Source organism: Eleginops maclovinus, chromosome 11 (genome assembly GCF_036324505.1).
Source record: "Eleginops maclovinus isolate JMC-PN-2008 ecotype Puerto Natales chromosome 11, JC_Emac_rtc_rv5, whole genome shotgun sequence".
Taxonomy (NCBI): domain Eukaryota; kingdom Metazoa; phylum Chordata; class Actinopteri; order Perciformes; family Eleginopidae; genus Eleginops; species Eleginops maclovinus.
In genome coordinates this window covers 7,358,408-7,384,725 of record NC_086359.1, presented here as the reverse complement: position 1 = coordinate 7,384,725, position 26,318 = coordinate 7,358,408, and the positions used below count along the sequence as shown (strand labels likewise).

The 26,318-nt window shown below is 40.3% G+C and overlaps 4 protein-coding genes across 8 annotated transcripts; all 4 read left to right on the top strand.

Annotated features, from left to right (window-relative positions):
• Window positions 1-756: 756 nt before the first annotated feature.
• Window positions 757-4,005, top strand: LOC134871653 (uncharacterized). Of its 4 annotated transcripts, none has more exons than XM_063894452.1 (6): window positions 757-913; window positions 1,649-1,750; window positions 1,881-1,923; window positions 2,069-2,163; window positions 2,570-2,628; window positions 3,274-4,005. In XM_063894452.1, the coding sequence occupies exons 1-6, from the start codon at window positions 907-909 to the stop codon at window positions 3,763-3,765; spliced, it is 798 nt and encodes a 265-aa protein (XP_063750522.1). In that variant the 5' UTR covers window positions 757-906; the 3' UTR covers window positions 3,766-4,005. The 4 variants fall into 4 exon arrangements, with proteins under 4 accessions (XP_063750522.1, XP_063750521.1, XP_063750523.1 ...); XM_063894451.1 differs by having other exon boundaries at window positions 3,271-4,005; XM_063894453.1 differs by lacking the exon at window positions 1,881-1,923 and having other exon boundaries at window positions 775-913; window positions 3,271-4,005.
• Window positions 4,006-5,898: 1,893 nt separating this feature from the next.
• timm10b (translocase of inner mitochondrial membrane 10 homolog B (yeast)) lies at window positions 5,899-8,210 on the top strand. Its single transcript, XM_063895985.1, has 3 exons — window positions 5,899-6,196; window positions 6,289-6,384; window positions 6,862-8,210. The coding sequence occupies exons 1-3, from the start codon at window positions 6,170-6,172 to the stop codon at window positions 7,525-7,527; spliced, it is 789 nt and encodes a 262-aa protein (XP_063752055.1). The 5' UTR covers window positions 5,899-6,169; the 3' UTR covers window positions 7,528-8,210.
• Window positions 8,211-12,480: 4,270 nt separating this feature from the next.
• On the top strand, window positions 12,481-19,702 carry ilk (integrin-linked kinase). Its single transcript, XM_063895984.1, has 13 exons — window positions 12,481-12,635; window positions 13,223-13,381; window positions 15,363-15,528; window positions 15,633-15,728; window positions 15,904-16,000; window positions 16,094-16,177; window positions 16,268-16,353; window positions 16,449-16,558; window positions 18,197-18,324; window positions 18,413-18,534; window positions 18,621-18,720; window positions 18,938-19,068; window positions 19,216-19,702. The coding sequence occupies exons 2-13, from the start codon at window positions 13,293-13,295 to the stop codon at window positions 19,363-19,365; spliced, it is 1,359 nt and encodes a 452-aa protein (XP_063752054.1). The 5' UTR covers window positions 12,481-12,635; window positions 13,223-13,292; the 3' UTR covers window positions 19,366-19,702.
• Window positions 19,703-20,762: 1,060 nt separating this feature from the next.
• smpd1 (sphingomyelin phosphodiesterase 1) lies at window positions 20,763-26,225 on the top strand. Of its 2 annotated transcripts, none has more exons than XM_063895981.1 (9): window positions 20,763-20,958; window positions 21,152-21,408; window positions 22,197-22,517; window positions 22,904-23,184; window positions 23,412-23,585; window positions 23,860-24,031; window positions 24,245-24,321; window positions 24,663-24,808; window positions 24,898-26,225. In XM_063895981.1, exons 2-9 carry the CDS (start codon window positions 21,199-21,201, stop codon window positions 25,314-25,316), a joined length of 1,800 nt encoding a protein of 599 aa, XP_063752051.1. In that variant the 5' UTR covers window positions 20,763-20,958; window positions 21,152-21,198; the 3' UTR covers window positions 25,317-26,225. The 2 variants fall into 2 exon arrangements, with proteins under 2 accessions (XP_063752051.1, XP_063752050.1); XM_063895980.1 differs by having other exon boundaries at window positions 20,790-20,976.
• Window positions 26,226-26,318: the final 93 nt, after the last annotated feature.

The following is a 26,318-nucleotide window of genomic DNA, read 5'->3' as shown; positions in this document are numbered from 1 at the left end:
GACACACCGACCCACACACACACCGACACACACACACACACACACACACACACACACACACACACACACACACACACACACACACACACACACACACACACACACACACACACACACACACACACACACACACACACACACACACACACACACACACACACACACACACACACACACACACACACACACACACACACACACCTTTCATTTCTGCATTTTTCTTTCATTTTCTTCAGATTTTCGACCACAGAAGCAAAACCACAATGTGCTTTGGCTGCAAGATGTACTACTGTAGGTACATTCTTAATAAACATCTGAAGGCCCATGCGCAAGATGTATTACATGAAAGCTTACCTCTATTTATCTTTGGCCAAACCAAATCTACGTGTGACTGTTATTCATGTGAACTAAGAACAAAGATAAAAAGTGTATCCGTTTTTTAAGAATCAAGTGTTATTACTATCATCACTAGTGTTAAGTTCAGTGAGTTGTGGCAAAAACAAGAGTTGACGTTTTATTTATCTCAAAAATATGAAGTAGTGTAACACTTCCTGTCTGTTTCAGGTTTAATTGTTGGGTTTTTTCTCATTTGTTTGTGTGAAGACATTTTCTAATAAGATTAAAAGCATTGAAGTTTCTCACAGATATTAATACACCATTAATGTAGCAATCTATTTGTAAATAGACCCTAACACCTCACAATGGGATTGGGTGCCTCAGAATGAGGTTAAGTTGCTTCCTGTTTGTAACTGAAGAGCAGTTTTCAAAGCACTGTGAAGAAGAGAGGTAACTGAGGCAAAGTAAAAATAGACGACAGCACACCTCACTGTCTTTACACGGTGATGCCTCGTAGTCTGAGATACTTCGTTTAGACAAAACATCTGTTTAGTTTGAGACGGCTGGAATATGACAGGTAAGATCACAACAATTTGTTTTAATAAGAATCAGATTTATAAACTTGTATCTGATATTCCTACACTGTACATGTACATTGTATCCCTGAGTATAATTCGACTTTTACCACAAAAACCGGAAAAGCTGAATCATTTCTAAAGCGTATTTCAGTGAGTTTGGAATTATTTACGTGTTGTATGTTATATTGCTCTGTTTATTGACTCTTTTTACACACACATAACTTTTGTTTACCTTGTGTTAATGTCAAAGTAAGTACATTTATCAAACCATGTGCAGCATACTTGGATTTCAGAAATAATTGTAAAGCTTGTGAAGTATTAATATTATCATATAAACATTATATATTTTTTACAATTATAAAATAAGTTTGTCATATTTCAGAGAATTGTTTCTGTAATGATTTTAAAGCCATCCTCAGTGGTTTATATGCAGTAGCACCCTGTAGACACATTTAAAGTTTACGTTTTTATTTTTAAATGAACAATAGCTTATCTGTGTCTATGGTTTTTACACCTTAAAAAGGTCAGGTATGGAATTTCCCAGTTAAAGCATTTGGTTACATCTTTGCTTCTCACCAGCGCAAAATAATGACTCAAATGTTTTATCGTTCCTGTTTATCATTGAGACATACACAAGGAAATTCCAAACAGTTGCTAGCAGATAAAACATTGAAGACAGTTAGTTTCACACATTGACGGTTTAGGATGTTGATAGTGTTTTTATTGTCTTTTAGACACTATTGTTACAGCTCTGGTGCTGTTATCTCTGGCCTTGTTCCTCTCTGTTTGTCTCAATATCTTCTTCTGCATCAGACAAAGACACCCTTCATGCAGAGGTATGGTTGCATTAACATTTCTATTTAATTTATTTGTTTGTTTTTTATGCGTTTACCATTACTGTAAACCTGTCTCTGCTTTAATAAGAACTGGGCATTTATAAATGTTATACATATTTTGTTCAAACAGAGAGGGGCGAGTGCTGCTTCAGAAATGTTAATACAGCAGAAAGGTATGTGTGCATGTCAGCCCATTATTATTAGTCCAATCGATTGAGAAATAATAAATAAATAAAAGGGGAATCCATTATTGGTTGTTTCTCTTATATCTACAAATGACAATTGATTATAGAAATAAACTGTGATGTGTTGTTGAAGCCCTTCACAGGATGAAGAGCATCACTTTCATCACAACCGTTATGATGAAATGCAGGAAAATCCAATCTACGGCAACATCAGCTCAGACAGAGGCGGTGAGCGCAAACACCCTCTCCATCGCGCCTTAAAAAAATGATCAGAGATAATTCCATTGTTCTCTGAATAACAAGCATGACGCAATTCATATCTTTTTCTAAACCATTTATTTTTGTTAGAATCACCATTATGACTACTTCCTTTATCCTGTATTTGTAGTAACTATAAATGTTGTAAAATGTAAGATTATATCAGTGTATCATAACACGTTGAGAGTTAATTTGGATCAATATCACGCAGAACAAACTTGAGATGGATAAAAATCCCAAACATCTTTCTCAAAATTCCTTTAGATTTCCAATATTCTTCTTGAAATGTATACAGTATATGAAATACTTCTCTTTTTTGATTTAATTTGACTCAATATGTGTGCTCACAAGCCGACTGACCAAATCATGTGTGCAGATTCTCTCGAGGTTTGCTATGAGATGATGACCATGAAACACGAAAGAGACCGCATGAAGGTAATTGCAGAGAAAATGTGACAGAATAACTGCAGGGGTGAAAAAAAGAAAGCTTTTTAACGTTCTGTGAGCGACGTGCTAAATTCAGTTTTCACCCGCTTGATATTATTCATTTGCACAGATTATTCACGCTCGTACATATGAGTTTGTGTGGATTTCATGCTAGGATAATGATATCTTTTAACCTCTCTTAAGCTTGGCATTTGCAATACACATGATAAAATGTGAATGTAACATGTACTAACGTTGCCTAGAAAGCCTAATGATATTCTTAACCGCTTTATTCGCTAAATTGCTTTACTCAAATTTGCAAAAAATATAGTACTGTAATATATTATTTTATTGGTGAAACCATATATAAATACACTATATTTAAAAATACACATGCGGACCTGTTTAACACATACTGACAGATCTGCTTTCAAAGCGGAAGGCAGCTAAACATACAGACATTGTGGTCAATGAAACTGTGAACCAATGAACACAATTAAGCACATCGTGTTCTAAAAATAAACTAGACCTACATGAGAGCTTACAGCCACAAGATATAGTATCTCTAACCGGTGTGTAGTGCTGCAGCTTTTTTTGTTTATCTACACAAACAGCATTTTAATAATCAATGTTTTCTCTACTGTCTGAAAGCAGTCCACAGAGCCTGACCTGAATTATGCCTCCTTGGATCTTAATTTGGCAAAGAAACGCATGAAGAAGAATCGCCATCAGCAAGGCGCCACTCAGAGACAAAGCAAACTTCAAGAGGAGCTGCCGGTCCACCTCACACCCCCCCAAGATTCTTTCTTAGAGGTGGTAGCGGACATGGATGCTCACCTTCCTGCCAGAAACACCAGCACCATGGTTTCACACAGCAGCATCTACCTGAACAGTCAACAGATAGCCCAGGAGACAGAGGAGCTGGAGAGGGATAGGGGTATAAACATGGAGAGGGAGATCGTGGGTTGGGGGGGAATCAGAAAAGGGCAAAGCAGAGAGTGGAAAGAAGAGCAAGAGTTTGAGGGAGGAAGAACAGATAGACATTATGCTAATGGGGGTGTATGCACTCCAGAAGTAGAGGCTATTCAGAACAGCGCGGATCATTTCATCGGCAGCTTTAACCATGATAGTGAGCATCAAGATTGAGATTCAAGTGTTTGAGCCACCTAAAAAAGCAAATTATTTAACTGTTCAGTATTGTGTCTGGAAGAATGAAAACTATGTTACCTTCAATAATAAAACAAGCGTTTGTAAAATGTCCTCTTTGATGTAAACACATTTGAACTCTCCACATTGAGTAAGAGGAAAACAAAAGTTGTACATCTCTGTGCAGTGAATGTATAAAACTGAGAATAAAGAAAGTGTGTGACATTTAGAGGTCAAGGACCCAGTGGAAATGTTCAATATGTTTTGAAAGATAAGCGAAACATCAAATCATCACAGGACATGGAAGATCTGTCTTTGTTTTGATGTCTCATAGCAGATGTCTCATAGAAGGGTGTAAAGGAAAAAACAATCTTACATTTGTTTTCCACGCTGTAGGCGATGCCTATGCACACCTGAATCTGCTATTCAGTTATATTGCCACTAATGATGAAAATGTATATGAAGATTTCAATAAAGGTAAGAAAGTAGAAAGGGGAAAGCTATAAGTGACATATAAATAATGTCATTTAATTTTCCCTGTGGGCATATTGTAGGAAATGTCAGCCACTGAGGATTTTCCACGTCAAGGTTACGATTATGGTCATTAGCTTTAGAATTTATTGCACTCATGAGCTAATGCGCCGTCTGCTTAAATGATTATTTCCTTCTCTATGATCCCCTCTTGGGAAAGATAATTTACTGCACTGCTTTCTGCTGAAGGAGCTGAGTTCGGAAGTGAACTCAGCGTCAGAGGTCCGCAGTGTACTAACTGTTCGATGACAACTTTTCAATAACTCACCATGGCCTCCTACACCTCTATAGATTCATTTTTGGCTTAACTATTGCTGACATAGCAGTAAAAAAAAAAAAGAAGCCAAATAGCATAACATTACTCATAACTGCCTTAAAGTGACTCAAATATTTGACTTCTGCTTCAGTAGAGACCTGCACTTAACTTGTGTTTCAATAAAGTTCCAATCAGCAGAATTGTAGCATGAGTAAATTAATATTAGCTACATTTAGAAACATAAGGACTATATTTTGATTTACACCAACGCCAAGAATCCGTTTGCATTATTGCACAAGTCTCTCTTTAACATTCTCTTAAATCAAAGAAAACAAATAACAGGAAATGAGGGGGGCGGATAACATATGATAAAAGTCCCAAGCCATCAAAGAATAACTGTAACATCTGTCAGCACCAACAAAACTAATGGAAAAGTGACTAACATTGAGTCACAAGTGTGTTATTGATCTGCCACCCTGTGGTTAACTAGACTAAGTTCATGCTTAATTCATTGGCAAAGGTTCTAATGGACATGATTGGTTATGTAAAGATTCCCTATCATTTTTCAAGAGCATTCAAACGTCATGCTTTACATCCACCCATCTCATTCCAATATATAATGAGCTTACACAGCAGAAATACAAACAAAACTCGTATTGTGTGTGAGGTCAGTAGGCCTTAGTGCAACAAATCATGAAATCCGTTTGAAAGCCAATGATAAAAGTCTCAAACAACACATGCTTCTGCCTATGTGAGGCAGGTATGATGCTCAAATTTGCAAAGAATAGCAAGGGAAGAATATGAATTGTTTTAAGTGTAAATAAACAACTGATGTTTACAAATTAAGACTCAAGACGTTCAAACCCATGTATGAAGTGCATTTTTAAAACCAGTATTTGAAAGAAAAACATTGAAATTACAGTAGGCCTTCTGCTTTTGGATATTATCACTTACCTGTTCAGGCTGGAACCATGATTCAGGATCGAGGAAGACGTTTGCCTAGCTCTTTAGCTCTGTGACTGTGACAACAGTATTCAGCAACAGCAAGCCGCTGCCATGCTGTTAAATTCAATTAACAAAATGTTACAAAGGTAAGTTAAAGGAATATCTTACAATGAGGTGCCAGTTACTCTGTGTGTGTGTGTGTGTGTGTGTGTGTGTGTGTGTGTGTGTGTGTGTGTGTGTGTGTGTGTGTGTGTGTGTGTGTGTGTGTGTGTGTGTGTGTGTGTGTGTGTGTGTGTGTGTGTGTGTGTGCCTTCTAAACTTCGAAAATAGCAACTAATCAAAATACCATGACTTTTTTTCCCTCTGACTTTCGATAATTTAACGCAACCGGAAATGGAACCGAGTGAAGCGTCTTTCTGGGCGGAGACGATCTTTTTCAAACATGGCAGCTCGCATGTGAATGTCATGCCATCTTAATTTACTCCCTGAATCGGTTCATGTTTGGCTACGATTAGTGATGCGTTAATGCTGACTTCTTGCGGAATTGTGTTATAGTCACCGCAGAGACCTAAGGCTTGGGGAAAACCTTAATAACATTCTTGATTCATTAGCGGATCAGCTCTGGATGTTAGCATTTTAGCTTACCAGCAGTCAACTTAAGACGTGATCACGATGGAGCCTGAAAATCAACTAAGAAATGTAAGTAAAATGTCTATACAATGTCAGCTACACTATGTTTAATTGAACATGAACAGTTTGATGGTCATGTTTGTGGATTGCTTTTATTGCAGTTGCGGGACTTCCTTTTGGTTTACAACCGCATGACTGAAGTCTGCTTCCAGAGATGCAGCAGCAACTTCAACTACAGAAGCCTGACCATGGACGAGGTGAGATGCATTCACCCATTGCATTTCATTTAACTGATTTGTTTGTGCATATAACCTTACGAAACTTGACGTAAAGTATGTAGCCTGAATACATGCACATTACACCCATACAACGCAACTGTATCTCAGTGTTAATTATGAAGAAAGCATGGGCATTTGTAAGCTGCTGTAAAAAAAACAGTCATTCTTCTGGGAAGGATCTCTACATTAAGCCAATAGAGCAGCAGTTCAGGAGAGGATCATCACATGTGAGGCTTTATGACCTGGCTAGAAGTCATCCCTTTTAAATTATCCCTAATTAGGACTAGTATGAGTTTCAGGTCAGGTCTCTGTGAAGGTGACAACAAAAAGTATCCCCCTTTCTGCAAACTTTGGCTTAATATTGTATCAACAGCCCTTTTCAAACCATTATACTTTTGTTAAAAATTGCTTTCTGATGTTTCCACTCATCACCTCTCATTGCTGTGGTCTGTCCAGGAGCGGTGTGTGGACAACTGTGCAGGGAAGCTGATTCGCTCCAACCACCGTCTGATGGGCAGCTATGTGCAGCTGATGCCTCGGATGATGCAGCGTCGGGTGGATGAGATGGAGAGCAAGGCGGCAGAAAATGCCAAGGCTGCAGAAGCAGCTGCTTCTGCAAATGTAGAGCCACCTGTCACAGAGGCCCCTGCAGCATCTCAAACCCCAATCACCTTATCTCCACCCCCACAAGTACCCTCATTGTTGGATCAACCTTTTACCTCAATGACGATCAATGACGTTGGAACAGAGGCCCAAGGCTCAATCTTAAAGCCAGCAGGATTGGATATCCCAAATGAGTTTGACACTGCTTTGCCCAAATCTATAACATCAACAGATGTCAAATTATCAGCTGCATCACCATTCACACCTGCGATTGAGACCGTGAATCTACCAGTGCCTAGTGAAGCTGGCAATGGACCGTCTTACATAGCAAGCTTTCCCCCGCCGCCAATAGCTAGTCCCCAATTTGAGTCTCAGATCTCAGCACCTGTGTTTATGCCATCTAAACCAATATCCTTATCAGAAGAAGTTCCCATACCAACAGTTGCTGCTCCTACAGTCTCTAAATCTATTGAGAGCCCAGTAAGAGCCCCAGAGCTTCCCCCACCATCAAGCCCTTAATGATGATGGTCGGTCTGGGTCACACTGTTAGGAACATGACTATCATGATGGGTACCTCTCGCTGGCAATCCTAAATGCGATATTCTCCATATTGCTGAAAAGAATAGTTTATTATTAGTTGTACATAAGTTATTAACTATATAAAAATGGTTATATATTATATCATCCTTACATATAACACGGTCTGGTTACAGTCATATTTTGTTCACAATTTAAATGGAGTTGAAGATCTCACAAGAATTGAACAGGAGTTATGTTTTGACTTTTTATATATATATATGAAAAAGCTTAACTACCCTGCACTCTACCAGGAGAAACCTGTAAACCCCTATGGAGAAAAAAACCTATTCACTTGTGATTATTTAAATGTGCAAACAACAACAACTAATATGCAGACCTTATAAATCCTTGGTGTTGGTGCTGTTATGGTAATTTAAAAAAGGAAGTTGCTGTAGCAGTGTATATGAGTGTAGGTGTGTGCAGGACAGTTAAAAAATGATTGAAATAATGGCAGTGATTTTGCCATTTGAATTCCACAAGGATCATTCATCAGTGATAGAGGCTTGATCATATTTAGGATTAAGCCTGGACTTTCAATGAAACCAATTCAGTTCTGGTAATTGTTTTTGAAAGGTGACAGTGAATGCAGAGATAATATTTAACAATAAAAAAAATCACATTCATTACGTTTTTCAGTTTTTCTTGATAATCTATTGTATTTGTTGCATGAAAAATGAAATGCCCTCATGCTGCCGGATGCCCCCCTTTAGCAGTGGTTTGGGCATGTTCCACACACTTTCACTGTTGTTGGTGTACATTCAGTTTATGACATTCATCACGTCTCTCCTCCCATCATTTCCTGTATTTGCACCAAACATGCTACAGTCTATAATCAAGCAGCAAAGCCATGATAAACGATCTTAAACCCCATTTCCAGTTGCTTCATACTAAAACCACAAGGTAGTGACGTTCAGTATAACTGTCATCTGGGACATTAAAGGATGCTAGAATAAATGATAAGATATGAAAGAGGTAAGTTCAAACCACTTATTTTGAAATGCTTACATTAATATAGACACAGGCTCAACATTACATAGTTTAGCCACAAGAGAGCACTGAAAAATGTATAAGAAATCAGAATCAGTTATCCACCATTGGTTCCAAAGCAGGGAAATATGGGAAAACTATATTATTAAAGCTAAAAAAGCAGTGTTATTTCAAGGTTTCAAGGTTTTATTGGTCATATGCACAGCATATACAACGTATATGTTGGCAATGAACATCTTATATCCCATGCTCCTCCAACAACTCAACATACATGGTGCGAATAAGATAAATAAAATAGTGCAAAAAGAGAGAAGAATATTTACAATAACAACAATACAGATTTAAGGATGTGAAATATATACATACAGTGGGGCAAAAAAGTATTTAGTCAGCCACCAATTGTGCAAGTTCTCCCATTTAAAAAGATGAGAGAGGCCTGTCATTTTTATCATAGGTATACCTCAACTATGAGAGACAGAATGAGAAGAAAAAATCCAGAAAATCACATTGTAGGATTTTTAATGAATTTATTTTCAAATTGTTGTGGAAAATAAGTATTTGGTCAATAACAAAAGTTCATCTCAATACTTTGTTATATACCCTTTGTTGGCAATGACAGAGGTCAAACGTTTTCTGTAAGTCTTCACAAGGTTTCCACACACTGTTGCTGGTATTTTGGCCCATTCCTCCATGCAGATTCTCTAAAGCAGTGATGTTTTGGGCTGTCGCTGGGCAACACGGACTTTCAACTCCTCCAAAGATTTTCTATGGTTGAGATCTGGAGACTGCCAGTAGAGCCCCACGGCCTTGAATCTTCTACACAAGCCCTATGATGCCGCGGTCGTGGTAGACTGTAGCAATGACTAAAGGACCTCTCGCCAACCTAAATGCGTTCATCCATTGCTGAAAGGAAGGATTTTTACCAAATATTAACTATACATGGCCCATTTCTATCATTCCTTACAATACACGGTCTGGTACGTCAAAATTAGTTCACAATTAAGCATGAGTTGAATCCACAAGAATGAACAGGAGGTTATGTTTTGCTTTTTATAAATTGAAAAACTTAACTACCTCCAACTACACCAGAGAAACTGTAACCCCTATGAAAAAAAACCTATTCACTTGTGATTATTTAAATTGCCAAACATCAACCAACTAACTTCGCCTATAATCCTGTGTAAGTGCCTTAGAATTAAAAGGAAGTGGCTGTAGCATGTAATAGGTTAGGTGTGGCAGGACAGTAAAAAATGATGAAATATGCAGTGATTTGCCATTGAATCGCAAGGTCATTCACATGATAGAGGCTTGATCATGTTAGGATCGCCTGACTTTCAATGAAACAAATTCAGTTCTGTCAATAGGTTTGAAGGTGACAGTAATGCAGAGATATTTTAAAAAAAATCACTTCATTACGTTTTTCATTTTTCTGATACATTGTATTTGTGCATGAAATGAACCTCATGCTGCGGATGCCCCCCTTTAGCATGGTGGGCATGTTCCACACACTTTCCTGTGTTGGTGTACATTCATTTATGACATCAACTCTCTCCTCCCATCATTCCTGATTTTGCACACCAAACATGCTACCAGCTAATATCAAGCATCAAGCCATGATAAAGGTCTTAAACCCCATTTCCAGTTCTTCATACCAAAACCACAATGTAGTGACGTTCAGTATAACTGTCATCTGGGACATTAAAGGATGCTAGAATAAATGATAAGATATGAAAGAGGTAAGTTTCAAACCACTTATTTTGAAATGCTACATTAATATAGACACAGGCTCAACATTACTAGTTTAGCCACAAGAGAGCACTGGAAAATGTGTAAGAAATCCGAATCAGTTATCCACCATTGGTTCCAAGCGGGGAAATCTGGGAAAACTATATTATTAAAGCTAAAAAAGCAGTGTTTATTTCAAGGTTACAAGGTTTTATTGGTCATATGACAGCATATACAACGTATATGTTGGCAATGAAAATCTTATGTCGCATGCTCCTCCAACAACTCAACATACATGGTGCAAATAAGATAAATAAAATAGTGCAAAAAGAGAGAAGAATATTTACAATAACAACAATAAAGATTAAGGATGTGAAATATATACAGTATGTGGAATACATTGAAAGTATTTAAATACTTTACACTGTTGAATGAAGAGGTATGGACAGATGCATATATTACGTATAACAGATGTATATGGCAGATATGTATAATATATAGATATGTGTACTATAAACAGATATGTATGGCAGATGTGTATAATATATATATATATATATGTATGTATGTGTGTACTATAAACAGATGTGAGTAGACATTCACAGAGCTCAGGAGTTCAGCAGTCTTATAGCCTGTGGTATAAAACTGTCTCTGAGTCTGGTGGTCTTGGTCCGGATGCTGCGGTACCGTCTGCCAGACGGCAGCAGACAGAACAGATTGTTGCTGGGGTGATGGGGGTCCTTTAATATCCTACCGGCCTTCTTCCTACACCGCTGGGTGTAGAGGTCCTCCATGGATGGCAGCTCCGTCCTGGTGATGTGCTGAGCAGTTTTCACCACCCTCTGTAGAGTCTTACGGTTGAGGGCGGTGCAACTGCCATACCAGGCGGTGGTGCAGCCAGTCAGGATACTCTCAATGGTGCACCTATAGAAGTTGCAGAGTATCCTGGAGTCCATGTTGAACTTCCGCAGCCTGCGGAGGAAGAAGAGCCGCTGTCGAGCCGTCTTGGATATGACCCTGGTGTGATGTGTCCATGTCAGGTCCTCACTGATGTTTACCCCGAGGAACCTGAAGCTGCTGACTCTCTCCACAGGAGTCCCGTCGACGGTGATGGGTGTGTGTGCCTCTCTCTGCCTCTTCCTGTAGTCCACAATCAGCTCCTTTGTTTTGCTGACGTTGAGATGGAGGTTGTTGTCCTGGCACCAAGATGTCAGGGCTCTGACCTCCTCTCTGTACGCCGTCTCGTCGCCGTCTGTGATCAGGCCGATGACGGTCGTGTCGTCAGCAAACTTGATGATGGTGTTGGAGCTGTGTGTGGCCACGCAGTCGTGCGTGAACAGGGAGTAGAGGAGAGGGCTGAGCACACAACCCTGAGGGGCTCCGGTGTTGAGGGTCAAGGTGGAGGATGTGATGTTCCCTATCCGCACTGCCTGGGATCTGCCCATTAGGAAGCTCATGATCCAGTCACAGAGGGCGCTGTTGAGCCCAAGGTCCCTGAGCTTAATGATGAGCTTGGAGGGCACAATGGTGTTGAATGCTGAACTGTAGTCAATGAACAGCATTCTCACATAAGTGTTCCTCTGGTCCAGGTGGGAGAGGGCAGTGTGGAGGGTGAGGGAGATGGCATCATCCGTGGACCTGTTTGCTCTGTAGGCAAACTGCAGGGGGTCCAGTGAGTCAGGGAGGGAGGAGGTGATAAAAGTTTTTACTAACCGCTCAAAGCACTTCATGATGATGGAGGTGAGTGCAACTGGGCGGTAGTCATTTCACAACAATGTTTGATTTTTTCTGTGTTATACTACTGTGAATATTACTTCTTCTACAAATAGTAATAACACCAAACATAAAAAAATATTAAATCATGCTTTTTCTTAAAAAATCTGCAATTATTGGTAAACGGACAGGAAACAATGAATAATTAACAATGCCTGTGGATTTGATGTGTCTTCAATAGGTTTTTTTTCATATTCATGCATTTGGAAAATAAATGTTATTCATATATACAATTTAAAATTTCAGAGAATAAATTATAATACAATACATGTATTTCTTAAAGCGGGCCGGCTGTACATCCCTCAGTATTTCCGCCCCCGTGTTGTCATGCTGCTGCATGTAGCATCACTGCATAGCCTCCACCAGGGGGCGCTGCTGTGTCGGTGTTCCGGGCCATGGGCTGCCAGTAGCAGAGCTCTGACTCCTCACCAGTAGCCCGCATATACTCCGAGGAGCGGGGCGTGGACTCAGACCAACTATTCTCTGCTCTTAAATTTGAGGAGACGACCGACTTTCAGGAAAAAAAAAAAGGAACTGACAAGAAATCGATCGATTCGCAGCTGGTAAGAGTTTTAACTAAAAACGTTTTTGTATGTTTAGAAGTTTTGTTTCCATTGTTCGTGAGGAGGTCTTGTTGTGGATGTCCAACTTCAATTTTGACTTTTTAACAATAGCTTTCAAAAGTGATCCCAAAGGCCAGCCCATCCGATTTTCACGGAGGAGGATAGAGCAAAGGGGAAATGTAGGAATGTGCAGCTATTTCAGGATTCGACTTAATAATTTCATCTCTGGTTGGCTGTTTATTTTCCTTTGTGCTTCAGATAGTGTTTATGTTGCATTAACAAACAGTTAAGTGACTTAAAGATTGGTCAGCTATTACAATGAATGTTACACTAATAAAACAAAAGACAAACAGGAGTTGATGCACACATCATTCCACTATATGGAATAATATAATCATAATAATTGACTAGAATAGAAGTCAACCTATGCTCAAAAGACAATGAGTGATGTATGCTTACCTGCCTACATCAGTGTCCTGGAATATGTGTAATACTTGGCCAAATCTTTTGTGCAAACCTTGTTCAGGAGCATAACCAAAACAACTTTATCTTTTCTAAAAGGAGTCTTTGTGTCATATATTTTCTAGGCTACATGTTCCTGATCTCAAAAGAGATTGAAAGAGCAAGCAGACAAGAGAGGCGCCCCGCAGCATAACCATGGATGACATCTTCACACAGTGTCGAGAAGGGAACTCTGTTGCTGTTCGTCTGTGGTTGGACAACACAGAGAATGACCTCAACTTGGGGTAAGCAGATATACCCTCACCGTTCAACAAAAATACATACAGCTTTTGGTGATGAATGCCTTTTTCTTCTCTTAGATTTTAGAGTCTAACTTTCTGTGCAATAAGAAATTGAATACGGCCATCCAATGAATGGAGTTGACGTTGTAGCAAACACCTCATTTGGTAGGGTGGCTGTGTAATTCTGTGCTCGCGCGTGTGTGTGTGTGTGTGTGTGTGTGTGTGTGTGTGTGTGTGTGTGTGTGTGTGTGTGTGTGTGTGTGTGTGTGTGTGTGTGTGTGTGTGTGTGTGTGTGCATACAAAGCAATCCTTGGCACATTAGAGGTAGTCAAATACTTTCCATATTGTGCTCTCCTTGCAACTCCACACACTGCCTGAACGTCATCCAGCTTTGGTAATTCAAGTCCAGTTTTTCCCTTGGAAAATTCTCCTTATGATGTCATCCCTCAAAACTGTGTGTGTATAAAAAGAAGTGGGTAATCCTTTGAGGTTGTGGGGGGACTTAAATGACATAAACTCATCCTACACTAGACTGAAAAAGTATCACAGACTCATACTGGAATTACTGAGTTAAACAGAAAATGTATCACGAGCATATCTGATAATCACATTTTAAATAGAATATGACCCCTTTGAAGATGTCCGGGTATTTTCTGGGAACCATGATGGACTTTTCTATTGCATTTGTGACATGTTAAAAATATATATTATTAAATGTAAGTGTTAGACAAATTTACAATGGTCCCAAGTTAAAGCTCTACTAGATATTATAGGATACACACACCACTTCTGCCTGTTTACATAATTTCCTTGCTAGAAATATGCCTCAAGACCTCACTTCTAAAGACTGCGGTTATCTCATTCTTGGGCCAGGCCATATATGTGCAGTTTGTTGACGTTGACTTTGAGTGCTTCAGAGCTGCTAGCCAACCACGCAACAGCCAAGGCCATTTCCTCTGTTCAACTCCATACAGGGCCAGGCCCTCGCTGACAGAGCTTCTCAGGCAGCTAGCTGCAATCCCACATAAACATCTGAGAGACCAGTCATTATGCTGGAGGCCTGCTTTAGCTGTTAATCTGAAGAGGCTCAATGGTTTGTGTGAACCAGATCTTTTTTTCCCTTCAGAAAACCCAATAATGTGTAATAAGTGTCATATGTTGGTAGGAAAATGTTCTTTCCCCACATTTTTTATGCGAGTGAGTCCACCAAGAGAAACATTAACTGTAATTTCATACCCCTCAAGAAGACACCGGGAACAAAAGGAGAGAGGGAGTCTCACAGACAATTTGTAGCTGAAGATTCCACTTTCCGCTCTGTCATTCCTGAGTTTTTTCTACCCGTTACTTATTATAGCACACAGGGTTAGTCAGACTATGAGCTGTCTGTCCACACTGCTGGATCAGACTTGGCAGAGAATGAGACTAACTGTTATTTCACTTCAGTGTGAGCTAGTACTGCAGCCATTTCTTACAGGCTATACAAGCCCTGTTGAGGTTTATTGTCAAACACAGTGTAGTGTTTTTGGTTTTGCAGGAAGCTGCAAGGAGCCCCAGCAGCTGCTTCGGAGACAGCCAATGTAAAGGAGTCACTCGGGTGAAGGGGCCGGTCACACATAGGTGACAGGTTGGCTCCCTGTAGACTGCAGCAGTGCTATGTACGCTGTCTTCGTATTGGCATTTTTGCGTATGTTAGCAGGCATTCCAGCTCGCACAGACAGACAGATATTTATCACTAGGCCAGGCCTCTGATGCGTAAAGGCTGCAGGCGGCACAGGAAAGCATGTGCTTCAGTCTAAATAAAGATTGGAAGGTAGTGGGTGTGAGAACCTGAACCAAGTTATTAAGAGAGCAGGCTCCTATGCATATTTTTGAGGACAGCTATTCTCCAAATACTGTCATCTTAAAGAAATATTCAAATGAAGTTTATCCCTGGATTCATTTATCCTCCTTTCTCTTTATTCTCCTCCTGTGTTTTGTGTTTTAGTGATGATCATGGCTTCAGCCCCCTCCACTGGGCATGCAGGGAAGGGAGGAGCGGAGTTGTTGACATGCTCATCATGAGAGGCGCTCGTATTAATGTGATGAACCGCGGTGATGATACCCCCTTACACCTCGCTGCCAGTCATGGACATAGAGATATTGTGGCAAAGGTAAACATACTTTGGTTACAGCTGGACTATCTATGCCCTGTTCACACTGCCTGGCGGCTGAAAACGTTTTAATTTTAATCATTTTATGACCTGTGCGATGCCAGCTGATTCAGTGCAAAGCCGACCCCAATACAGTCAACGAGCACGGGAACACGCCACTCCACTACGCCTGCTTCTGGGGCCAAGATGAGGTGGCAGAGGTACAGTACAATATACAAATAGACAGAAACATTCCACTTCTTTTAGTACAATCAATGCCCTCTTCTGGGGAGAAACAGACACTACAGTGCCTTTTATATCAGTGTAGTTGCTTTTTAAACAAAATCCTATTCCATAAATCTAAACTGCGCATATAATATAATGCCTGTTTTTTAGGACTTGCTGAACAGTGGTGCCCAGGTGTGTGTGTGTAACAGGTATGGACAGACACCAATGGACAAGGCCAAGCCTCACCTAAAACAGCTGCTTCAAGGTCAGCGGTCATTACTGGGAATAGTGAATCATTATGATGTCAAATAAGAATTGCTCACAACTTTCTTTTTCTATTGCTACTTATTTTATATAGAAAAGGCAGAGAAAATGGGCCAGAATATGTCCAAAGTCCCCTATAAAGAAACTTTCTGGAAGGGCACCATGCGAACACGACCTCGTGAGTAACATCAACTTCACAAAAAGGAATGAAGTCAACGTATCAAATTGAAATACTTGTTTCATTATTCCTTCTTTGGGCACTTCTTAGGTAACGGGACCCTGAACAAACAGGCTGGTATTGATTATAAGCAGCTTTCACTCCTGGCAAAAATCAATGAAAACCAGTCCGGTGAGGTCAGTGGCACTCTTTTATTTACTGCTATGTCAGTCTTTTATTGTTCTCTTTTCAGCTCCCCAGCTTTTTACTTGAATGTGTTCTCTGTCTGCAGTTATGGCAGGGTCGGTGGCAAGGGGATGAGATTGTAGTGAAGGTGCTACAGGTGAGAGACTGGACCACTAGGAAGAGCAGAGACTTCAATGAGGAGCATCCAAAACTCAGGTAATTTCAATCTAATATTTTAATAAATAAAGAGTAATAGTGGTTGTATCGGTTGGCTATTAACAGTATTTCTGGTAGTGTCTGCTAGGGCTGCACAATATTATATTTCATTATGTCAGTCAACTGTGAACGTTTTTGAATAGGTTAAAAGACAGATTCAAAATAAAACGTTTTAAAACACTATGTTTTACTTTTATTGGTGCCCTTTTGTGTTCAGTAAAAGAAGTTGAAAATAATTCCCCAATCCCCGCTCGGGATTCACTTGAAGTATCGAAAGTAATATCCTTTTCACAATATTCAACAACATTATTGCATGATGACTTTCCTCATGTAATGCGGCCATTCTGTCTGCACACAAAATTGAATACCGCGGTTCATTTGTTGACATCACATTGTTGCATACTGTCAAACTGATTTCTTGCAAAACAACTGAGGCTATTACATTGGTTTATGCTGTTTAAAACTCATAAAAGCCTGTATATCTAAACCATAAATAGGCTTACACACCATTGAGGTTGCTGTGGTCAAAAATAATTCAGGATTCTTGTGCAACAAGAGGAGTATTTCCTGCTAGAGGTCAAGAAGATGTGTTGTGGATGTTGTTGGCAGCTGTTCACTGTGTGATGCATTCTGCTCTACAATCTGAAAAACAAATTCCAAAAACCTCCCCCTATCAAAGTAATAATATGAGCCATCATAACATAGAATTAAATCAGTTACAGTGGGAAAGAAACTTGTTTTCAATCCTGCTTGTCTTATTAATGTTCTTATGTCTATATTGTGCTTTTAGTGGCTGTTGCACCCTATTATTGCCCGAAAGGCAAAAAAAAGTGCCTTTGGTTACGTTGTAGTATGCACCGACAATTTTAAGAGAAGTTATGCAGGCATGTTAAGACACGTGCCCTAGGGCCCCCAAAAGCACATCTGCATTCATACAGTGAATCATTTTTGACATAATTATGGCAGTTTGAGAGCATATTTGTGTCACATGGGTTCATACAAAAAAAGTCTACCAAATGAATTATAATAAATCAACAAAAATGATGCAACAGTTTAACTCAAACAAGCAAAACACAGCTCAAAGGAACGCATGTCAACATAAACTGGCCTAGAAGAAAATCACAGCAAAACATTAACAGTAAAGAAATCAAGAAACCTTTGATCAGCCAATTCAAATAAGGAACCCCAGCAGAAAGGCGGAGTGTGGAAATGGTAGATGTGGGCAGTTTGCCTTCATGTTGGCGGCAGTCTCTGTTCTCTTTTAATATTTAAAGTACACGCATAAAAGTAATTGGGATGACCATGATCAAATATTTAGAGATACATTTTGAGCTGTATTGCAAAAATGAAAAAGCTTCATCCTAACTTTAAAGAGCCTGAGGGCCACACATGATTCAAGTGTGGTGCCTTTTGAAGAGTTATTTTCGTGCAAAGCAAGCTCTTAGGACAGTTATGGTCTCAATGTTGAGGTTTTTCATTTCTAATCAGCTAAGAAAGCCCTCTGTGTTCTAAGATTACATGATCATGCACTTTTATTCTCATTCATTGACACATTCTCTCTCTCGCTCTCTCTCTCTCTCTCTCTCTCTCTCTCGCTCTCTCTCTCTCTCTCTCTCTCTCTCTTTCTTACCTCCTAAGAATCTTTTCCCATCCAAACATTCTGCCTGTTCTTGGGGCCTGTCAGGCTCCTCCATCCCCTCACCCCATCGTCATCACCCACTACATGCCGTACGGATCCCTCTTCAACATACTGCACCAGGGCACAAGTAAGTCATTTGTGTTTATGTACATGTATGAAATGACTGGCTAAATTTCACATTTAATTATTATTTTTGTCTTCCTTTTCTTCCTCAGCTTTGGTGGTTGACCAAAGCCAAGCAGTGAAGTTTGCATTGGACATTGCCAGTGGCATGGCTTTCCTCCACACCTTGGAACCAATGGTTTCACGGCTTTACCTCAACAGTAAGCATGTCATGGTAAGACTGACTTAAAAGCAACCATTAGTTTAGTCTATTAATTAATGGTATACTGTGAGTTAAAAGCTGCTGGGGTTCATTTACAGATCGATGAGGACATGACAGCCAGAGTAAGCATGTCAGATGCTAAGTTCTCCTTCCAGTGTCCTGGTCGTATGTACTCTCCAGCATGGATGGCTCCTGAAGGTATTTACCCCTTTTGTCCTTCTTGCTTTTTTTCCCTCCACCTTCTTCCTCCTCTGACTTTATGAGTCATTAAGTAAGGAACATACTGTACTATATAATTTAGTCCCAGCTCAGTGCTCGTCATCTGTTGTGTTGCCCATGTTACAGAATAAAAACAAACCAACAAATGAGTTTTCCCGCTGTGTTTATGGTTTATTCTTGTCCCTCTGGTTTTCAGCCCTGCAGAAGAGGCCTGAAGACATAAACAGAAGGTCGGCTGACATGTGGAGCTTCGCGGTGTTACTGTGGGAGCTGGTTACCAGAGAGGTCCCCTTTGCTGACCTCTCACAGATGGAGATAGGCATGAAGGTAAGTGGGCATAGTATTTATTTACCCACAGGCTTGTAATGTATGTTCACATATCTTCGTTCCTCAGAAATTGTGCTCCAAAGACCAAGACTCAAAGTATCCCAGGGCTTTTTCAGGTTTATAACTCTGCCTCCCTTAATTCCTCAGGTGGCTCTTGAAGGTCTTCGGCCAACCATTCCCCCAGGGATTTCTCCTCATATTTGTAAGCTGATGAGGCTCTGCATGAACGAGGACCCAGCGAAGAGACCCAAGTTTGACATGATCGTCCCCATCCTGGAGAAGATGCAAGACAAGTGAAGGCCTCCGCTGCAACCTGTACACTCCTATTACCATGTTTTTATCATCCAACCACTCTAGCTTCACTAATCATGTATCTGCTAAGCTACTGTAAATAATGTCAGAGACCACTTACACTTCACAAGTCGAACAATAACTATATTTTTGCTTTACCTGTATAATTTAAATTTGAGGTATAAATGTTCTTTAGCCGATGTGCTTTTCTATTATGACGCATTCACTGAAATATTGGTGATGAGTCAGACTGAAACAGATCCAAAGAAATGTGTAAAGAAAGAATGCTTTTATACACATTAACCAATACCAAAAACAATAAATGTTTTATATTTATGACAAATTCTTGTTTTTTCATTACATTTTTACAGCTTACAAAATATTTATTAACACAAGGTTGGCTTGTTAGTAAATGTTCAGCCAAATCTTGTGGCTTTTTTCAGTTGAAGGATGTATGAATTGTTGTGGGGATGATTCAGTTGATAGTCCACCTGAGCAAACTCTTGGCTGATGAAGGCCATAAGAAGGGGCTGAAAAACTTAAAACACATGTGTAAATAAATTCCTAAGGTCAACAGTGAATCTTCAAGCCCAGTTAACAGGCTATGGTTTATAAGTATATAAGTTGTTGAAATATTTCCTCTTTTTAATGCAGGGTAAGATTCGGCCAGTTGTACTTTATGTTGAGAAAAAATATTACTTTTTATACTTAAAGGTCCCTGTGCAAGGAAGATATATTAACTTGTGCCTACATAAATACAGAGGTGGAAGAAGTACTTAGATCTTGTACTTAAGTGAAAGTAGTAGTACCAGAGTGTAGGAATACTCTGTTGCAGGTAATTTACATTAACAAATGTAATTATGGTATGTAAATGTGTGTTTAATCAGAATGGCCCATTTCAGTATAGTATAAATTGTATATTTCATTATAATTATTGATTTATTAGTGTTATCAAAGCTGTTCAAAGTTAAATACTTTGTATGCTGCAATAAGGTAGCTTGTAAATTTGACTCCAGGTGTAAATGAAGTCTTATTTAAGTCTTGATTCTTTCTCACATTATTAAACACATCTGCAAAGCAACTAAAGGCACGAAATAAATGTAGTGGAGTAAAAATTCAAGATTAACCTCAGAATTGTAGTGGGGTACATTTATGAAGTGGTACAAAATTGAAATACTGAGGTCCCTAAAAATTGTTACGTACACTGCTCGAGTAAATCTACTTAGTTACTTTACACTTCTGCAAAAACATCTCCCCTGTGGGACTTTAGAGGCTCCAACCGTCATTAAAATATAAGAAGAAGAAGAAGAACTTTAGGGGCTCAGTTCACCAGAGCTAAATTAGTCCACCAGCTGCAGTGTGTTACAATTTGTACGGGAGATAGGTGGAAAAAAAGTTTGCCACGTCCACGTGATGAGTCAGCTGACTTTCTGTGCTTTTCAGAAGACCGTGCAGAGAGGCTGATCATAACAAGCACCCACGGAAGAGGACACAGCAGGGCTTGTTTCTCAGCAATCTTTGGGGAAGTTGGAGCAGAACTCTCTTATATCAGTCTGCCTTGTGTTTACCTCACCCGGGGAAGAAGACAACGACCCTCCGGTATGTACTTATTTAAAGGTAGAGTAGCAAAAGACGAGCTAGCTAGCTACTTGGTAGCAAGCGGGTTGCCCGGTTTTGCATCAAAACTCCTTTGAATGTGTTTTTGAGTCATTTGTTCCGTTTACCTTCACAGCTGAGTTTTACTTCCGTGACGCACCTCGCTTTTTGTTCCTTGCTCTCGTATTTCTCACAGGCTTCCAACAATCATTTCTCAGAGGACACTTGCTGTCAGTCAGGACCATGCAGCTCCCCTCGCTGCCCCCCTCCTGTTTCCTGATCGCCTGCACCGTGGTTGTGTTTTTCGGGTCCTGTGATCCAGCACTGACCTCCGAGCAGTCCAGGCTGGTGTTGATGGAGCAGTTTAGTCACCCTGGGGTCGGATTTACCTGGAGGAATGTCACCTGCCCTTTATGCAAAACCGTGTTTACCATCCTTGATATCGCCCTTCTGGTATGTATGAACATGTGTCTTACTCATGCTACTAAAAAATATGCTCGAATTGTTTTAACATGTATTGAAATAACAGTTAGCATTATACATGTATCATCATCAAGGTGATTCTCACAGAGAACTGTGGTAGGTTTTATTTAGTTGTAACTGAGAGCTGTTGCTTCAACGTTGTGTCCCTCAAGGCTGTATTTTTCGTGGTGTTTGATAAACTGAACAGTTGAATCTTCATGATAGTTTAATCGAAATGTATTGCAAAGCAACACACATTTTGTGCTCTTTTTTTTAATGCATGGTTGCTTGAACTCTTGGTTCGGTGTCACTGTAGTTTCTTTTATTTGGATTTAAGATTTATTTTTTGAAATCTGTGACTTCAGTAAAGTTCAGATTCCACTTTGATGATCAAATCCTATGGGGTAACTCAAGTTTGAAAAACGACTGGCCATGTGACCCTAGTGCCCACATATGGAGAAGGTCCTGTTCTTGTATGTATTTTAATACCACCTGTCTTTATTGCTGATTTAAGCATTCAAACTTCCTTATGACATCTTTATCATGTGGTCTTTTTTAAGTGCTCCTGTATCTCTTAACTCCCCAAAACACTCTTCCTAAATTGGTTTAATACATTTTTATTAATATAAAACATTTAAATGCTGCACACATCCAGTGTGACTTGGGAAAATGGTGTTACAGTGCCGTCTAGCAAGTTGGAATTTCAGATTTTAAACTGATTTCAGCGAGGACGTTTTAAGCTTTCACTTTTCTCATCCTACTATGTCTACCTCTTCTAGAGTGACACCAACGAAGAGCGAGTGGCGCGTGCAGTAAGAGAGGTGTGTATCCGTCTCCACCTGGCAGAAGAACAGGTGTGTCGGCAAATAACAGAGTTGTTCAGGGACGACTTTATCCGGGCCCTGCAACAGTCCTTGCTGTGGCCCACTGAAGCGTGTGCCCTCCTGCTGGGGTCCTCCTGCGGCAAATTCGACATCTACGCCCCCTGGAACCTCACCCTGCCGAAGGTCCCTAAGCCTCCTGTGACACCACCCTCTCCTCCCAAACCTGGATCTCCACAGAGCAGAGTCCTGTTTCTAACTGACATCCACTGGGACCAGGTGAGAGTCATTAGCAGATTAGCAAAAGCAGACATTTTACTGAATTTGCTTCCACCTCAAATGCTGGTATAAAGTTTATTTTAATACTGACAAATTCCCATTTTCTTGTTCTTTTTATCCTATATTTTGCCAGCTTTCATTCAAGTACACACATTAAATGAGTTTCATAGGTACAAAGGTGCATTTCCCCACTGTGGGACTAATATAGGATTTCTGATTCTGCTAGTGGACAACATAAATAAAAGGAGCACAATCTACCCCAATCTTAAACTGAAGTTACTGATTTACTAGCAAGAAATGTTGCAGGAATTTTGGAATGACCAACCATAATACGGCAGGAGAATTAAGATCACATGCTTCTGAAAATAATCCCCCTCTACTCGCAGGAGTATGCAGTGGGTAGCCCTGCAGATTGCAAGGACCCTCTGTGCTGTCGTACAGACTCAGCTACTCCCAAGTGGAGGCGAAGGGAGGCTGGGTACTGGGGAACCTACAGTAAGTGTGACCTGCCTCTGCGGACGGTGGAGAACCTGCTGGAGAATGCTGCCAGAGACGGACCCTGGGACTGGGTCTACTGGACCGGAGACATCCCAGCACACAATGTGTGGTCTCAGACCAGGAAACAGCAGCTGTCAGAGCTTACTGTCATCTCCAGGCTCATCCACAAGTAATGTTTTGTGTTTGTTATTTTTACATTTGAGGAAATCGAAATTTCTGAATACAGCAGTTTCTTCACTTCCACCCTCAAACAAGTGGTTTTGTTCTCTGACCCGAAACACTGATAACACTCGGGCTGTTTTTAACTGCAGCTTTGCTCAAATGTTTGTCATGTGCTAACTGGAATTGATCCAACGGCTATTGACTCTGGTCTTCTTCCTCTCATCTCCTGTCCAGACACCTGGGACCCAATGTGACAGTGTACCCCGCTATAGGGAACCATGAGAGCACCCCAGTGAACAGCTTCCCCCCGCCCTTTGTTCATGGCAACAGGTCCATGTCCTGGCTTTACGACACGATGGCAGAGGAATGGGCAGCATGGTTACCAGAGCAGGCTTTGAAAACTTTGAGGTTTATATTTGTATTATATCTAAGTATGTTGATGTTGTACAGGTCAGGCCAGCCTGTAGATAAGACCTAAGTGTAGTTGTAACATGAAATGGGTTTGCTTTAGTTTGTCGACTGTTCCTGCAGTTTCACTTTTGGTTTGAGTTTCAATCACACGCTCGGTAAACAAAAGTGGTCACATTTCTCAGAATGTTGTTCCCTATAAAGAGGATTCGATATACTGGTGGTGAATTTGACTTTGAGTCCTTCAGCTACGTCTTGGTGTGTGTGGTTTCAGATACGGGGGCTTCTACACAGTGGAGATTCAGCCTGGTCTGCGGATGGTCTCGCTCAACATGAACTTCTGTGCTCGAGAGAACTTCTGGCTGATGGTGAACTCTACAGATCCTGCTAACCAGCTGCAGTGGCTGGTCCATATTCTCCAGGACAGTGAGAACAAGGGAGAGAAGGTGAGTAAAGCAGCAGAAATCGAAAGATGACGGAATATGTTGGATCAGTTTGGTTTTGCCACGCGCTTCATGGTAAACCTCGATAATGACTTTATGGCTTTCTAACTTTATTTCCTTGTAGTCGCTGGTGTGATCATGTGACTGCAATATAATTTGTTTACTGGTGCATCCTTTTTCATTTTTGTACGTGCTGACATTTCTTTTTTTATTTAGGTTCATATCATCGGTCACATCCCACCGGGCCTCTGTCTTGGCAGCTGGAGCTGGAACTACTATCACATTCTAAACCGGTGACTGCATTCATCATTTAGACCTAAGAATATCAGAGCTGATAATAATAGAGATGTAGTAAAGACAATTTAAGAAGCAGAACATCTTTTTGTGTTCTCTTTACTTGTTGTCACTGAGGTAAGCACATGACTTCCTGAATAATCAGCATTAGTGCAGCGTATGATTGGAGTACTGTAGTTAATTATAATGCCAATTTAAAGCATAGCAATCCATAGTGTCAGTACTCTAGGGGCTCACGTCTGATCACTTCCAGGTTTGCATGGCTGTTTTGTCTGTTTGTTTTTTTAAGGAAATGAATAGGCAAACTGTTGTTTATTTCATGGATTTTTTTTTTTTTCAGATATGAAAGTACAATAACTGGGCAGTTTTTTGGCCACACACACATGGATGAGTTCCAAATGTTTTATGACGAGTCCACAATGAGCCGCCCATTAGGAGTTGCGTTCATTGCTCCCAGTGCCACTACTTACATCAATCTTAACCCAGGTAAGTTCATGGACCAGTTAAATGACCTCCTACCATTTCAGAAGCAACACTGGGTTTAAAAAAAAAAGTCATTGCTTTGTTCTTTACAGGTTTCCGTGTTTATTACGTGGATGGGAATTACAAAGGCAGCTCTCGGTTTGTGCTTGACCATGAAACCTACATCCTGAACCTCACAATGGTAAACCACAGTCCAGGAGAGCCAGGGACCCCGGAGCAGAACCCCAAATGGACCCTGCTGTACCGTGCCACCCAGGCCTACGGTCTGACCAGTCTCTTCCCTTCTGACTACGACGAGCTGATGCGGAGCTTCGTCAATGACGACCGGAGCTTCCAGAAGTTCTGGTACTTCAGACATAAAGGGCACGTGTCAGAACCCTGCAAGGAGACATGCAAAACGTCACTGTTGTGCTTCCTGCGCAGTGGGCGCTACGACGAGCTGGAGCAGTGTGACCTCCTCAGCGGTTATAAAGGAGAAATGGCCCGAGCTGCCAGGAAAACCCTCTGTTGACCTGAGGAAGTTTGGACTTAATGTGTTGGTGAGGGGAAAAGCTAAATGACCAAATGTGAAGCTGAGCTGAACAATTACTTACTCCTTGGTGAGTCAACAAGGATTGTTTTTGTTTGAAACTGTAATTCTCCCTGTGTAGGATTTTGTATTCTCACTAATGTTTCACAAAGGTTGTCACAGTACTTGGGTTTGTCGACTGCTATTTTGCAATGCCAGTTTCGTAGAGACAGGTTTTCTGTTTACTCGAAGTCGGGTCAGGGTTGTCATGACTTTAATTCTATTGTACCGGGTGCCTTATATCAGGAAAAATGTGTTTAACATGTCTATCCTTATCGACAATCTTCCAACTTTTAAAATGCTGTTCTACTGTAGAGAAGATTAATCTTGAATGTTAAAAAAAGATATCAATGTAAAAGTCTGTGAGATTAATAAGGGGGGAGGGCTTCATGACAACTCTAGACTTTAAATTGAATTTCTTCAAATGGAAAAATAACAGGAACTTGTATTAAAATGTAGTATTTCTGGCCTTAAAGGTTGTAAAGCAAACTAATAGTCCACTTAATGTGGTGTATTAATGGTTCTCAGGCTTTATTCCTCAGGTTTGAGCTTTGCAGAGTTGCTATGCAGCACACCCTACCCGATGACCTGCACTTTGTATGGATTTAGCTTGTTAAAGTAGTTATCACCATCTGCCTCGGCAAAGAAGCCTCATTACGGTTTACTTCTGTCTGCACTTTATTTGTTGTCTAACGTCCAGGTTTGGTAGACCCCAAGTGGGACAAGCCTGGGAAGGCTTTCAGCTGTTGGTATGCAACCTGTGCTGTATTACAAGTGTGACAAGTAATGCAACTTGTAAAATGAGCAATGATTTAAAGACTGTATTAAGGATGAATAAAATACGTATGTGGAGATTTGTCTCGTTTTGTTTCCTGAGGTAAAAATGTTAACAATTGGTGGCTAAACATTGACATCAAAAGTAAAGGCATGCTTTAAACTGGTTCT